Here is a 12,998-nt window from a genome sequence, read left to right as displayed (position 1 = left end):
AAAACCCATGGATGTACCGTTGGTTTGTAAAAAGAATCTGTCTTTCCATTTGAAGTAACTATTGAATAAGCAGAAATGTAATAGTTCCAAAAGGAAAATTTTGTTAGCTGGAATGGTGTCCATTTGAAGCAGTGCCAATTCTATTGCTTCGATACCTTCGGAGTGTGGAATTGAAGTGTATAGAGCAACGACATCTACTGTCAGTATCCATATTTCATCATGGCTCTGAAGACTGAGATTGTTGAGTAATTTCAGAAAGTGTGTGGTGTCTTGCACATATGTAGACCCTGCCTGCACAAATGGTTGCAGGAAGTAATCTAGGTATTGACCAAGAGGGTCATGAATGGAATCACACCCTGATACTATGGGGCGAAATGGAGGATTAGAAAGACGTTTGTGTATCTTAGGTAATGCGTAGATGAGTGGTCTACGTGGATGTTTGTTATACAGAAAGTCATATGTTTTGGAGTTAATCCACTCCATGTCTTTGGCATGCATAAGAATAGTAGTCAAGGTGTCTTGAAACTCAACTGTTGGATCCTGTTGTAATGGTAAATAAGTGGACTCATCAGACAACATCTCACTGATTGCGGATTCATAGAAACTTGTGTCCATTATGACCAATGCGCCACCTTTGTCAGCGGGAAGAAATGTTAGAGACGTGTTAGTCCTCAAGTTTTTGAGTGCTATCTTTTCCTTAAGTGACATGTTCTGGTGTTTTTTGGAGGGTGTGAGTAGATGTGATATATCATGTTTCACCAATGACTCAAAAGTGTCAAGCACTTTGTGTGAAATTGGAGAAACGAAAGTGCTTTTGGGTTTAAACTCAATGTATTCTCTGTCACTGACCGTTGGAGCAGAAAAGGTTTGAGTAGAAAAGAAATATCGCAATCTTAATTTTCTCATAAATTTGTAAAGTTCTACTTCAGTTTGAAATGGAGTAGTGTGATAAGTTGGAACGAAAGATGTTCCCTTGTTGAGAAGTGCGATTTGCGATTCTGACAGACTGGAGGAAGAGATGTTGACAACTAGTGTTTTTTCTGTCTCCTGCCTGAGCTTAATGTTTTTGTGCTTTCCGCTACCTCTGCGGGTTTTGAGGGGATTATCTCGAGAGTGGATTGGTTTGTTGGTGGACTGTTGGCTGCTGGACTTGTCTCTAAAAAAGAGGCCTTAGTGTTGGAGGTCGATGGTACTGCTGGAGCCCCTAGATCGACTGTAGTTGGTGCGGGGGTCTTGTTAAGCGAGTTTCACTAACAGAGGCTACACTCTCCTCGGATGATGTATTTCCCGGTTTTGAGAAGGTCCGCTTCTGGGCGTAAACTTCCGCCCAGGAATAGACCTCGTCAAGTTTATAGTCAATGGTGGCTCGCCTGAACTTGCGAACTTTGCGTTCATGTATTTCTTTGGCGTAACCATCCAATTTGTTGTTGATCGTCTCTAAAGTGTGTGACCAATCTTCTCCGGTCATGCGTGTTTTTAACGAGCCTTGCAGTTCATTGATCTCTGATTCTAAATCGGTTAAAACCTTAGAGAGTTCTTCCACAATCAGTAGAATTAGATCTAATGAGCATTTATTAAGTATGGAATACCATTTTTCCAAAAATTTCTTGTTCATTTTGAACATCATGGGTTTGAGTGGTAGTCTCAGCCCTCTCAGGATCCTGCTTGCTTTGTGGTACTGAACTAAAGTGGTGGCGTGCAGACGCTGGTTGATTTCGCGTTGCATCAGGTATTCTAATTTACGTAGTTGTTGCGTGGTGGAGCCCTGTGTGGCGTCGAATGTGCGAGCCTCCCGAATGAGTCCATAAATTTCCTGAGCTTCAGAATCGCTGTATGCCTTAGTTTCTGCCTTGTTATCAGTGAGGTTGAGAATATCTTCGAAAGACATGATAGGTGTGGTGCGACTCGTGGCTGTTGTAGGTGAAAATTAGTACAATATATGTGGAAAAAGAAAACAGCTGGCGTGCACTCTGTTTTAACCAGTAAACCAAATAGATAATATGTTCAATAGTTGTATAAACTTGGTGTGCTGTCCCTGAGGTGGTTTCACCCTGCCACCTTGATTCAAAATGCGTAAGTAACTGGAGCTGAATGCTCTAGACAGGGACTGCACTGCCTATGTACACTCAAAAGTGAGTATGTAACAAATTAAACAAAGCTTATGAGATACTTTAAATGACTGAAATTAATGAACATCATCAAAACCAATGTATATAGCTGGTTCGTCAAGGAACATTCGCATATCTGAAAAACGGATCAGAGCTTCTTCTTGTTGAAGTGTTGTTTAATCACACTCCTTTCAAAGTACAAAAGTTCGTGCTACAATGATCCAAATAGAATGAAGAATCATATGACAAAGCTCAATTTTCCCAATGCATTTCGGGCATTTGCGACAGTTAAAACATTTTTTTATAAATTAAGTGTCCGACTTTGCTTTTCATGCCTCCATCCCTTGTGACTCCATCCCCTTTTCTGCTGTAACCTCCTGACCCCATTGTTTGGGTTCCAGAAGTATTTTTTTCCATTTCTAGCACTGCATAGCTCTGCCTGTGCCCTGTGCACCGCAGTCGTGACCTGCCTAAATCCAGCAATACAGAGATCTACAGATAGGTGCACCAACGCACCTCAGTGTCCGTAGACAATTCAGTAAAGGGAGCCATGTATGGCCCTCTCGGGGCACATCAGTGGTAACCTAGAGCACCCTCAGATATTCCTACACTGGAATAAAACATGTTTACCCCTAGGAACCATAAAGATTGTCTACACCTCCGTTGATATTCTAGTCCTAGACCCAGACAAGGCACCTCAGTCCTGCCCTACATCACTGCTAGATATTCCTTCAGTGAGAGTGACAAAAGACTCTACCTGTGCACTTCAGTATTCTGACCTCCAGCACCCACAGATACTGCAGTAGTGTGACACGCACAGAGCTCTATTAGTGTACCTCAATTTTGACCTACATCCTCTCTGGATATCCCATCACTGGAGGCAGTGCTTAATTTGAGCCGGGGGTTTCTGGCACTCGGCACCAGTACTAAATTGGCAGCACTGGCATTTATGACTGTCTGCTATATGGTGGCGCTGTCTGTCTAATTTAGAGATGAACACAACAACAGTTTAATAATACAATATAAACCAAAAATTACTAATACCTGTCGCCCAAGACATTCTTGTAGCTATGGGCAGGGCACAAGTCCTAAAAAAAGAAGTGTGGGGACTAACCTAATAAATTAGTATGCAAGTGGCATCAGGGTGCGTGACATCACGGCGTGTGACATAGCGACACGTGAGGCATGTGACATCACAGGAAGTGGCATTACAAGAAGTGACATTAGATCTTAAGCCCTCACATACATGTTTAGCAGGTCTATCATAAGTACATTTGAGCACATTTTGAGTATACTTGCAAACCCTACTGATTTGGGCAGAAGATTCACACTTTTGCAAGCTTCACATAAACCAATGTTGCCTTCTGTCAGCGTAAAGCTTCCTCTACTCCTAGTGCTTTAAAAGAAAAAATAGTGATATTTAAATTATTACAACGCCTCCTCAGGGGTAGTAAGCGCTATATAAATGTTATTTATTTTGTGCAAATACTGGGAAAGATCTACACATCTGATATTCTTACAGTGCATGCATATCTCCTAAACAGGGACTGAACAAAGTGAAAAGCTGCCTCTCTTAAGGATGTGTGAAGTGCTAACAGGGCGTGAGCCTTTGTTTCCCCTCCGCTTCATTTGCATCAGGTGTGAGGGTCCTGACTGCTCCCAGCCAGGAGACCCGAGCAAAAGGAGGCCTGATGACCCCTCACATTCAGCCTTTGTCCTGGGCCCCGCAGGAGTCTGAAATAAGAGACCCCGACCGCACACCTTGTTGCAGATAACAACGTGCAGCTGCTGCTGAAAGTGTCCCGGTGTTTGGAAATTACACCAGGACGAATCCAGTTTCTTTTTCAGTGGGGCCCAACTTATAGGCAGGGTGGACGGCGTTCACTCTGTGAAAAAAGTGGGTGGACGCCGTCCACCCGCGTGTACCCCCGACTCGTGCCCTGGCTATGAGGGCATGGAACAGTCTGAATTGTCACGCTTGCAGGAGTGTGATGGTTAGTAGTTGTGTTGGTACAGTCATTGGCAGGGCTGGCAGGGGCACTGGGTGGTGCAAGCTGCAGAGGCCTCATTACTAGAGCCCTGGCACTTATTTTACTAAAGAATTCAGGACTGACTGGAGGTGACATGGGGCTCTGCCAGGACACGTCAGTCCTGCCCCCAGCAGGGCCCGCTCTTCCAATTCTGAGACAGACAGGGGGCTCTGACAGGGCGCCTCAGATCTGGACTGAAGCAACCCCGGATACTGCAGCTCTAGGCCCCAGACGCAGCTCTCGGGTGCACCTCCCTAGCTCCCTTTGCAAAAGTGCGCCCCCCCCCCCCCGGACCCTTCACCACACGCAGTTCAAAAGTACATATTTTCCACCTGTGATTACATTTTTCTTCCCTCCGCCCCACGTGAAACCCTCGCCCTAGGAAAGCAGCACCCACGTGCCACCATGAGCGCCCTTCGCCCCCCGCAGGCTCCCCCTGGCCCCTCCTCGGTTTCCTGCCCTGCACCCTTTCTCTGAAATATTTCCCCCCGTCGCGGTTTTGGGGCCAAGGCGGTGCCGTGAGTCAAGAAACCCTGTTTTGAAGTCAGGGCGAAAACAAGTTCGTCACATTTTCCCATGACAGTAACTGGGTGCGCAGGTGCGGCCTACGCTTTCATACTGGGACAATAACTTTTTTTCTTCTTTTTATCGCCCTCGGGATGAGGAGGAGGAAACGAGAAGGGGCCCACAGACATCTCAGCTGTAGGTGCACCAACCGACGCAGCTTTTTATTGGGGCTGCTACCTATGACTCGCAGAGTACACCCCGACATCTGCAGCATCTGCATTAGCCCAACGAGCTGCATTCCAGGGTTTGTACTTGTAACTGCAGGGCGCTCACAGGTCTCCTCAGTAAGCACGCGATGTTCCCGCACCTCGACAGGAGCTAGCAGCGGGCACATTAGCCTGCAGCCAAAGACCGTTCAGATCCAAGCTCAGAGCCAACGCCTCACCATCAATATTAAAACATACAAACAACTCTTAGCAACAGGCCGTGTTATTTTAAGATGTTTGCGAGCAGCGTTACGGCGCCGCCGCAAGAGGGCGCCAGATTACAAGAAACGGTTTCAAAATGGCCATGTAGATTTTGGAGGGACGTGGGCCAGAATAGCATCCATTAAGTGTGCGTGGAGCTGCAGGCACTGGAAAGTAAAAATGGCTTTATTTCTCCTACCTTTTTCCACATGGTGGGATAAGTTTTAAATATGTCTAAGGATTCTATTTCATATTAGAAGAGATCCTTGCCAGAACAAAACCCATGCTGGACATCACACACACATACGTTTGCTCTATGCTGCAAAGGTGTTTGTGTGGCGCCAGGCCACTCAAAAGCATGCCAGCACCTGGTAAGAGAGCAGCAGAGCCATATCTTAGCAGCAAGCGTCGGCCATGCTCTCTCCTCGTGCAAAGGAGCGTTCAGTAACTATGGTTACTGCGCTGCATTGCACTAGAAAATAGTGCATCTCCCGCAGAGTGTGTGGTCCCTGCTGTCTCTGAATACATATATAGCTCTCTGCTTTTCTTCGCCTCACCTCTCTACATATGTACACAACAGAACCAACTACTAACCATGAAAGTGAGGAGAGGGTGTGGCATAATGGCCAGAGCTGCCGATTTCGGAGCTTGGGGACCAGGTTCGAGCCTCGGCATCGGCTCAACATCCTGTGATTCTGGGTTAATCACTTCATCTCCCTATGCCTACCATAAATGAATGTGTTCTTAACTGCTGATCATGAAAAGCACCGATGTTGATGAGTAAGTGCCGGTGCTGAGCACCGGAAACCCCCGGCTCAAATTAAGTAGGGCGTGCAAAAGGAATGACATTAGAGACAAAGTTCAGCTGTCACTTACCATCCAGGCCACTTTTCCAACCACTCTCCAATAATTGAAGTGTGAAGTTACAAAATTACCAGGCCACCTACTTTGTGAAGGTTTCTTCAAAGCATGTCAGGCTTAACAAACATCACAAAAGTTGCTAAATTTAAGGCTCTGTGGATAATTTGTGAGATAAATCTCCCAGAGATGAAAATGCAGGAAGTTTATAAATTTACCAAATTTATGCAGGAAAATATCAACTTTGCTCAACCATACGTGAAGGCCTTCACCTTGCTTAGGGGCAACCAGCAATGTTTCTTAACTGTAGTGGCAAGCGCAAAATGACGAGGCCGCCTGCAGAATGTATTAACTCCCATATGGCATGAATATTTATAGGCCTCAGGCTGAATGCGGTGCCCCAAGAAGCGTGGGCCCCCCTTAGGGGCAGCTGGGGCCTGTGATATACCCCTCCTTACCTGTATTTTTGTAATTGTGCTGTAATTATACTTATACAGCACCTAGTACCCCTAAAGAGGCATTGAAGTGCTTTACAATGGGTAGTAGGGTACTCCAGAAGCCAAGATTAATGGTTAATCTAGTAGTTTTTGGTTATAACTGGTTAGTGGGATTAGCCTTGTGCTCTCAAGAAAATCATTCCTTGACTTAATCCAGTTTCTTCGTGGTAGACTTGTAGGCGTTAGGTGTGATCACTATTGAGTTTACGTCAATAACAGGTAGGATGAATAGTTAAATAGTATAGAGGAGATTAGTTAATTCTTAGGATGCAGGGCTATGGTTTCAAAGAAGGGGAGGTTGTGATCTACAAGGTAAAGTCTGTACAATTCTAGAAATATAATAGTAGATAGTAAGACAGACAGGCATGCGACTTAGGGTCGGCTTTCTTCATTTGTTCATCTCTAAGGGCCTGATTTAGATCTTGGCGGACGGGTTACTCCGTCACAACGGTGACGGATATCCCATCTGCTGAAATATGAATCCCATAGGATATAATGGGATCAATATATAAATCCCGTAGGATATAATGGGATCAACATATAAATCCCATAGGATATAATGGGATCAAAATATAAATCCCATAGGATATAATGGGATCAAAATATAAATCCCATAGGATATAATGGGATCAAAATATAAATCCCATAGGATATAATGGTATTTATATTTCAGCGGACGGGACATCGGTAAGGATGAAATATCCATCACCATTGTGATGGAGTAACCCGTCCACCAAGATCTAAATCAGGCCCTTCGTTCATAACCTAGTAAGAAAAGAGGCTGATTGTTCTTTGCCGATCACTGTGTCTCTGAGTCATGGCAACGGACGTGATCACCAGCCACTCACACTCACTGGTTCCTCTTCTGCTAAGGAAGAAAAATACATCAACATAGTGGGCAAATTCTGCAGGGTGTTCTACCACCATAACCAGTGCCGAAAACCGACCTGCAACACTATCAAGTGCAGTTTATCGACTATCACTAGATCGACCAGGCAAGCATCTATTGGTGAGTGTAGATTTACTATTCTTAACATTCTTAACTCTGCATCTACGCAGCGTTACGATGAATCAAGAGACACCAGTGAAGATGTCTTTCATTAAGGCGAGTAGATGTGGAGTTAAGAGTATTAGATGGGCACTTCCCCTCTTTTACCTGTGTTGAAGGGGTAGCAGGAGTCTATATTCCGCACTCGATGTTGTTGCAGGTTGATATTTTGTCTCTTTGTAGTGTGACATCATAGACCCGCCCACAGACTGTCTTCCTGTCACAGCTCTTCTGCGATAAGGTGCTGAAGTGGTTGAGGATAATGCATGACAACAAAGGGCCCCAGACAGGCAGATATAAAGGTAGGAAAGATCCATGGCAAACCCCAGTGCATGGTAGCTCTCCGCGTGTACGGGCACCAGTCTCTAGGCTGTACTTATTTCTTCGATGTGGTTGCACTGCGTAACACCAGCGGGACACAAACAGGACCTGTTTTCAGGATATCCAACATGAATGCCATTGGGATAAATTTACATGCAGATGACCGATGTGAGATACTCGTAGTCAGTCGTTAGTGTGGAATTCTGGTAGGTTTACTTGGGCTCTGCAGCTCTGTGTTCAATTGTTTCTCAGGGAAATAGACACCAGTAGTGAACAAGTTCTTCATCCCAAATTATCACTGTCTGGTCACAGAATGCCAGGACAGGCCATATCATTGCGGATTGTAAAGGAAGAATGTCTGCGATTCCATAAGTTTTCATTTTACCACAGATCAGTAGATTTTAATCGTGCGACTGCACATGTGGGGTTCCACCATAGTTTTCTGACACTTGACGCCATTTTCTTTCATTTGTGACAGCCTAGTGCCCCAATTTAGCAAACCTTTACAGGTGCCCACTTCCAGTTTTCTTCTGACCTCTCGATTTGACCTCCTCAGGTTCTGCAAGAGAATAACACTCCTCTGTTGGCATTGGAGAAGATGGGCCTGACCAGGGAGACGCCATTACTAAACGGAGGCCTGGAGGTACCAGTGACCACGCTAACGACCTGTTGTCCTCCTTCGCCATTGGTAGTGGCAGAGGACAAAGTGTCGAGGTGGAGCTCTGCGGTAACGCTGGAGATGCCACCCAAAAGGAGCGAATGGGGGACCTCGGTCTGTTCTCTCTGTCAACCAATGGAAAGCAAAACAGGTAAGGACAGGAAGTGACATCAGACTTGCCCAAACAATGAGAGTGTGAAGAAAATTGCTTGGGTCTAGTGACTAGGCTTATTAACATGGACATCGGTTCACCAAAATGCCTTCGGTAGGTAGTGGTAGTGACATCATGCACCATTTGACCATTGATGACATCAAAGGATTGACCTCTTACCCCTCCATCAGCCTTCAAAAACCTCTCATTTGTTATAAAGTAGGTAAGGGGGAAACCAGGCATTTAAATGACAAAAAGTAAACACGGATGTTAGAGACCTTCATACTTTCTGCTTCTGCTGCACCGGAGACCAGTGCTAGGGGTAGCAAGACTCAAGCCAGGGATAGCTTCTTGGCTACCTAAAACTGACTGCCACTTTCATTAGGAATAGAGGATAATTGTGTGAATCTAATTAAGTAAGTCATACAGTACTGAAGGTAAGGAACTATCTTATGGGGAGTATCATGTGCAAGGCATTGTAAGTAATTAGTTAACCTAACCTCAAACTCTGGTGCAAGAGGTTGTCATGCCATATTGTTTGCATATAAAGTGTGCACTATGTAAATAATCACCTGTTGGAGAAACCATCAGTAGGGGACTCTCATAGGAGAGGATGAGAGCGAGAGAGAGACTCGCTCTGATGCTGGTACCTGGGTCAGGTCTAGGTCACAACTTTGCCAACTATTGTTGCATACACCTCGTCAACTATCACTTCATCATGTTGTTAGAGTCCCTACTTTAGTCCATACTTTACCAAGTTCACATAAGTCTAATTCTTGTTCTTATCTGTACTATTATACGAACACTTACCCATATCTGAATGCTTATCTCTATACTAAACCTTATTCTAATCCTAAATCTAACCTTTTTCTTTACTCTTACCCTCACCTTTACCTAACCATCACCCTTACCATATCCTAACGCTTATCCTCATCTGTATCCGAAACCATATTCTAATCCTAACTCTAAACTTATTCTTTGCTCTTACCCTCAACATTACCTAACCATCACCCTTACCCATATCCTAACGCTTATCCTTATCTGTGTCATAAACCGTATTCTAATCCTAACTCTAATCTTATTCCTTATTTTTACCCTCACCCTTACCTACCCATCACCCTTGCCCATATCCTAACGCTTATCTGTATACTAAACCTTACACTAATCGAAAGTCCAACCTTATTCTTTACTCTTACTGTTACCCATACCAAAACATAACCCTTGCCCATATCCCAACGGCTATGCTTACCTGTATCCTACACCTTATTCTAATCCTAACTCTAACCTTATTCTTTTCACTTACCCTCACTTTTACCTACCCATCACCCTTGCTCATATCCTTACCCTTATCTGTATACTAAACCTTACACTAATCCTAAATCTAACCTTATTCCTTACTCTTACCCTTATCGTTACACTACCGTCACTCTTACCTATATCCTAATGCTGTGTATTGTATTCTCTGTATTGAATTTTATTCTAATCCTAACTCTGACCTTATTCCTTACTCTTACCCTCACCCTTACCTAACCATCACCCTTGCCCATATCCTAACACTTACTCTTATCTGTATCCTAAACCTTATTCTAATCCTAACTCTAACCTTATTCCTTACTCTTACCCTTACCTAATCATAACCCATGCCCATATCCTAACGCTTACCCTTAGCTGTGTATTGAATCTTATTCTAATCCTAACTCTAACCTTATTCTTTAATATTACCTTCACCCTTACCCATATCCTAGAGAATTCTCTATCTGTATATTCAACCGTGCCTATATCCCAACGTTTATATGTGTACTAAACCTTACACTAATCCTAACTCTAACCTTATTCCTTACTCTTACTCTTATCCTTACCTAACCATCACCCTTACCCATATCCTAACGCTTATACTTATCTGTATCCGAAATCATATTCTGATCCTAACTCTTTTTTTTTTTTGTTTAAGAAGTTTTTATTGAATTTTCAGAGAAAAAGAAAAAGAAAAAACAAATGATACAATAAAACAATTATTACAATATAGCGCCATAAGAAATATTATATAAACGAAGTTGGTTTATAATGATTAGGTCAACAAAAGGAAAAAAGGATCAATAATAGGGTAAATTGAGGAAAATGGCACTGGAGAATGGGATAGGAGGGAAAGAAGGGAAGAAGAGAGGAAAGACCAAAGAGGTGAGGGGGGAAGAGAAGAGAGAAAGCCAGAGAGAGGAGAGAGTAAAAAGAAGAAAAATTACCGCAAGGGAGGGTGCGAGGAGAGATAAACAGTAAAAGGAAGCCAAAGAAGATCAGTTTTGATTTTTTGGGAGACAGAAGAGGAGGAAACGGAAGCAATCCTATGTTCGTCACAAATAAAATTCCACCAAGTAATTGACGACAGTTTAGAATTATCTTTCCATGCAGACAGGATCACTTTAAAAGCTAATGCAATAAAAAGGGCAAATAACCTAGAACTAGGTAAAACAGTTTCCATATCAGGAGCTAAGGAACCTAAAAAGATATTTACAAAAGATAAGGTTGCATTAAAGTTGAAAACTGACATGCATACATTCCAAATTGAATTCCAAAAAGATAGAACAGATGCACATTCATATAACTGATGGACTAATGTACCAGTTTCGGTAGAGCAGGACCAGCAAAGGGGAGAGGATGTGGGGGAAAACTTACAAATAGTAACAGGAGAAATAATGGCTCTATGATACAGAAAAAACAGAGATTGGGTTATCCTGGCTGCAGCCGAAACTTTAAATAATTTCGACCATAGTTTGTCCCAACTTTCAATAGGAAGAGAAAAGGATAGGTCCGTTTCCCATGCACTTTCAATGGTGGTTTTGGAACGAACATTAGCATTAGATAACAATAACTTATAAACAGTGGCAGCTTTGAGTTTATGCGCCGGGAATAGAGGATACAATGGTGAAGAGGGTGTTAAAGAAGGTGGGGCTGGTGGGAGAGAGTAGGTAGCCAATTGGGTTTGTATAGCATTAGAGATAATAAGGTATTCCTTGTAGAAGGAGTCAGGTAGCTGATATCGTGTTTGTAATTCCTGGAAGGAGATGATAGAGAACCCATTCAAAAACTGATGGACAAAAATGATCTCCTTTTCCTTCCAGTATTTGTAATAGAAAGATCTACCTTTGTATTTGAGAAATTTGTTATACCACAGGGTAGAGGTTAAAAAACATTGGATAGGGGATAGGTCCTTAAGAAATGTTTTGCACAGCAATTCACGGGAGTATTTTAGTACAGGGTTTTTAGACAAAAAGGTGCAGTTGGACATAAATGTAACATGCTGAAACTGAAACTCTTTTAGAAGCGATCGCTCAAAGATAATCCAACGAGGTATAGGCGTATCCCCAAAATCGAAGGCCAATGAGAAAGATTGTTTAATCAAAAAAGCAGAGTGGTATAATTTAAAATTAGGGAAACGCACTCCCCCCTCTTCCTTGGGGCAAAGAAGTTTGTTTAAGGCTATGCGGGAGCGTTTATTGTTCCATAAAAATTTAATACATAAAGAGTTTAGTTGGGAGAAAAACGTGTTAGGGATTTTGACAGGGAGCATAGAAACCGTATAAAGAATATGAGGAGTGACCATCATCTTAATAGTATCTAGTCGACCCCACCATGACAAAAATAAGGGGGACCACACAAGGAGAAGGGATTTCAACTTATTCATTAGTGCGTTAAAGGTGAATTTAATAGTGTCCGCAATATTGGGGGCAAACCAAATGCCAAGGTATTTAATTTTGGAGGGACACCATGCAAAGGCTGTATCCGCAAACATGAATTGATAACAAATCGAATTTAAAGGAAGAACCTCCGTTTTGGTTAGATTGAGTTTGTACCCAGAAATGGAAGAGTAAAGATGGACTTCTTCTAAAAAGGGAGGAAGGGATTCACTGGGGTTGGACATGTATACCAATATATCATCCGCGTAGGCAGATATTTTAGTTTCAACAGAAGCAGAGACAAAACCTTTAATTTTGGGATTGGTTCGAATACGCTCAAGGAAGGGTTCCAAACACAGGATAAAAAGTAATGGGGAGAGAGGACAACCTTGCCTGGTGCCTCTGGATAGGGGAAAAAATTGAGAGAATTGGTTATTAACAAAAATACTTGCCCTCGGACATGAGTATAACAATTTGATAAAGGAAATAAAATTAGGGCCAAAACCAAACCATTGTAGAGTATGAAACATATACTGCCAATTTATACGATCAAATGCTTTTTCAGCGTCCAGAGACAAAGCAGCCAAAGGATCTTTATAATTTTTACCATGGGACAGGATATTCATGAACATTCTAGCATTATCGGAAGCCAATCTACCTTTGACAAAACCCACCTGGTCCG

General features: G+C 43.0%; 1 protein-coding gene across 1 annotated transcript in view; it reads left to right on the top strand.

Moving 5' to 3' along the window:
* The window catches only part of LOC146812772 (uncharacterized), a 159,637-nt gene that overhangs the window by 128,791 nt on the left and 17,848 nt on the right, over nt 1-12,998 (top strand). The window contains exon 8 of the mRNA XM_085619883.1: nt 8,393-8,645. Coding sequence (XP_085476009.1) covers nt 8,393-8,645 — 253 coding nt within the window. The remainder of the gene's footprint in view (nt 1-8,392; nt 8,646-12,998) is intronic.

This window comes from Triturus cristatus, chromosome 7, assembly GCF_964204655.1.
Source record: "Triturus cristatus chromosome 7, aTriCri1.1, whole genome shotgun sequence".
Classification (NCBI taxonomy): Eukaryota; Metazoa; Chordata; class Amphibia; order Caudata; family Salamandridae; genus Triturus; species Triturus cristatus.
This window is presented reverse-complemented; position numbering and strand designations above follow the sequence as displayed.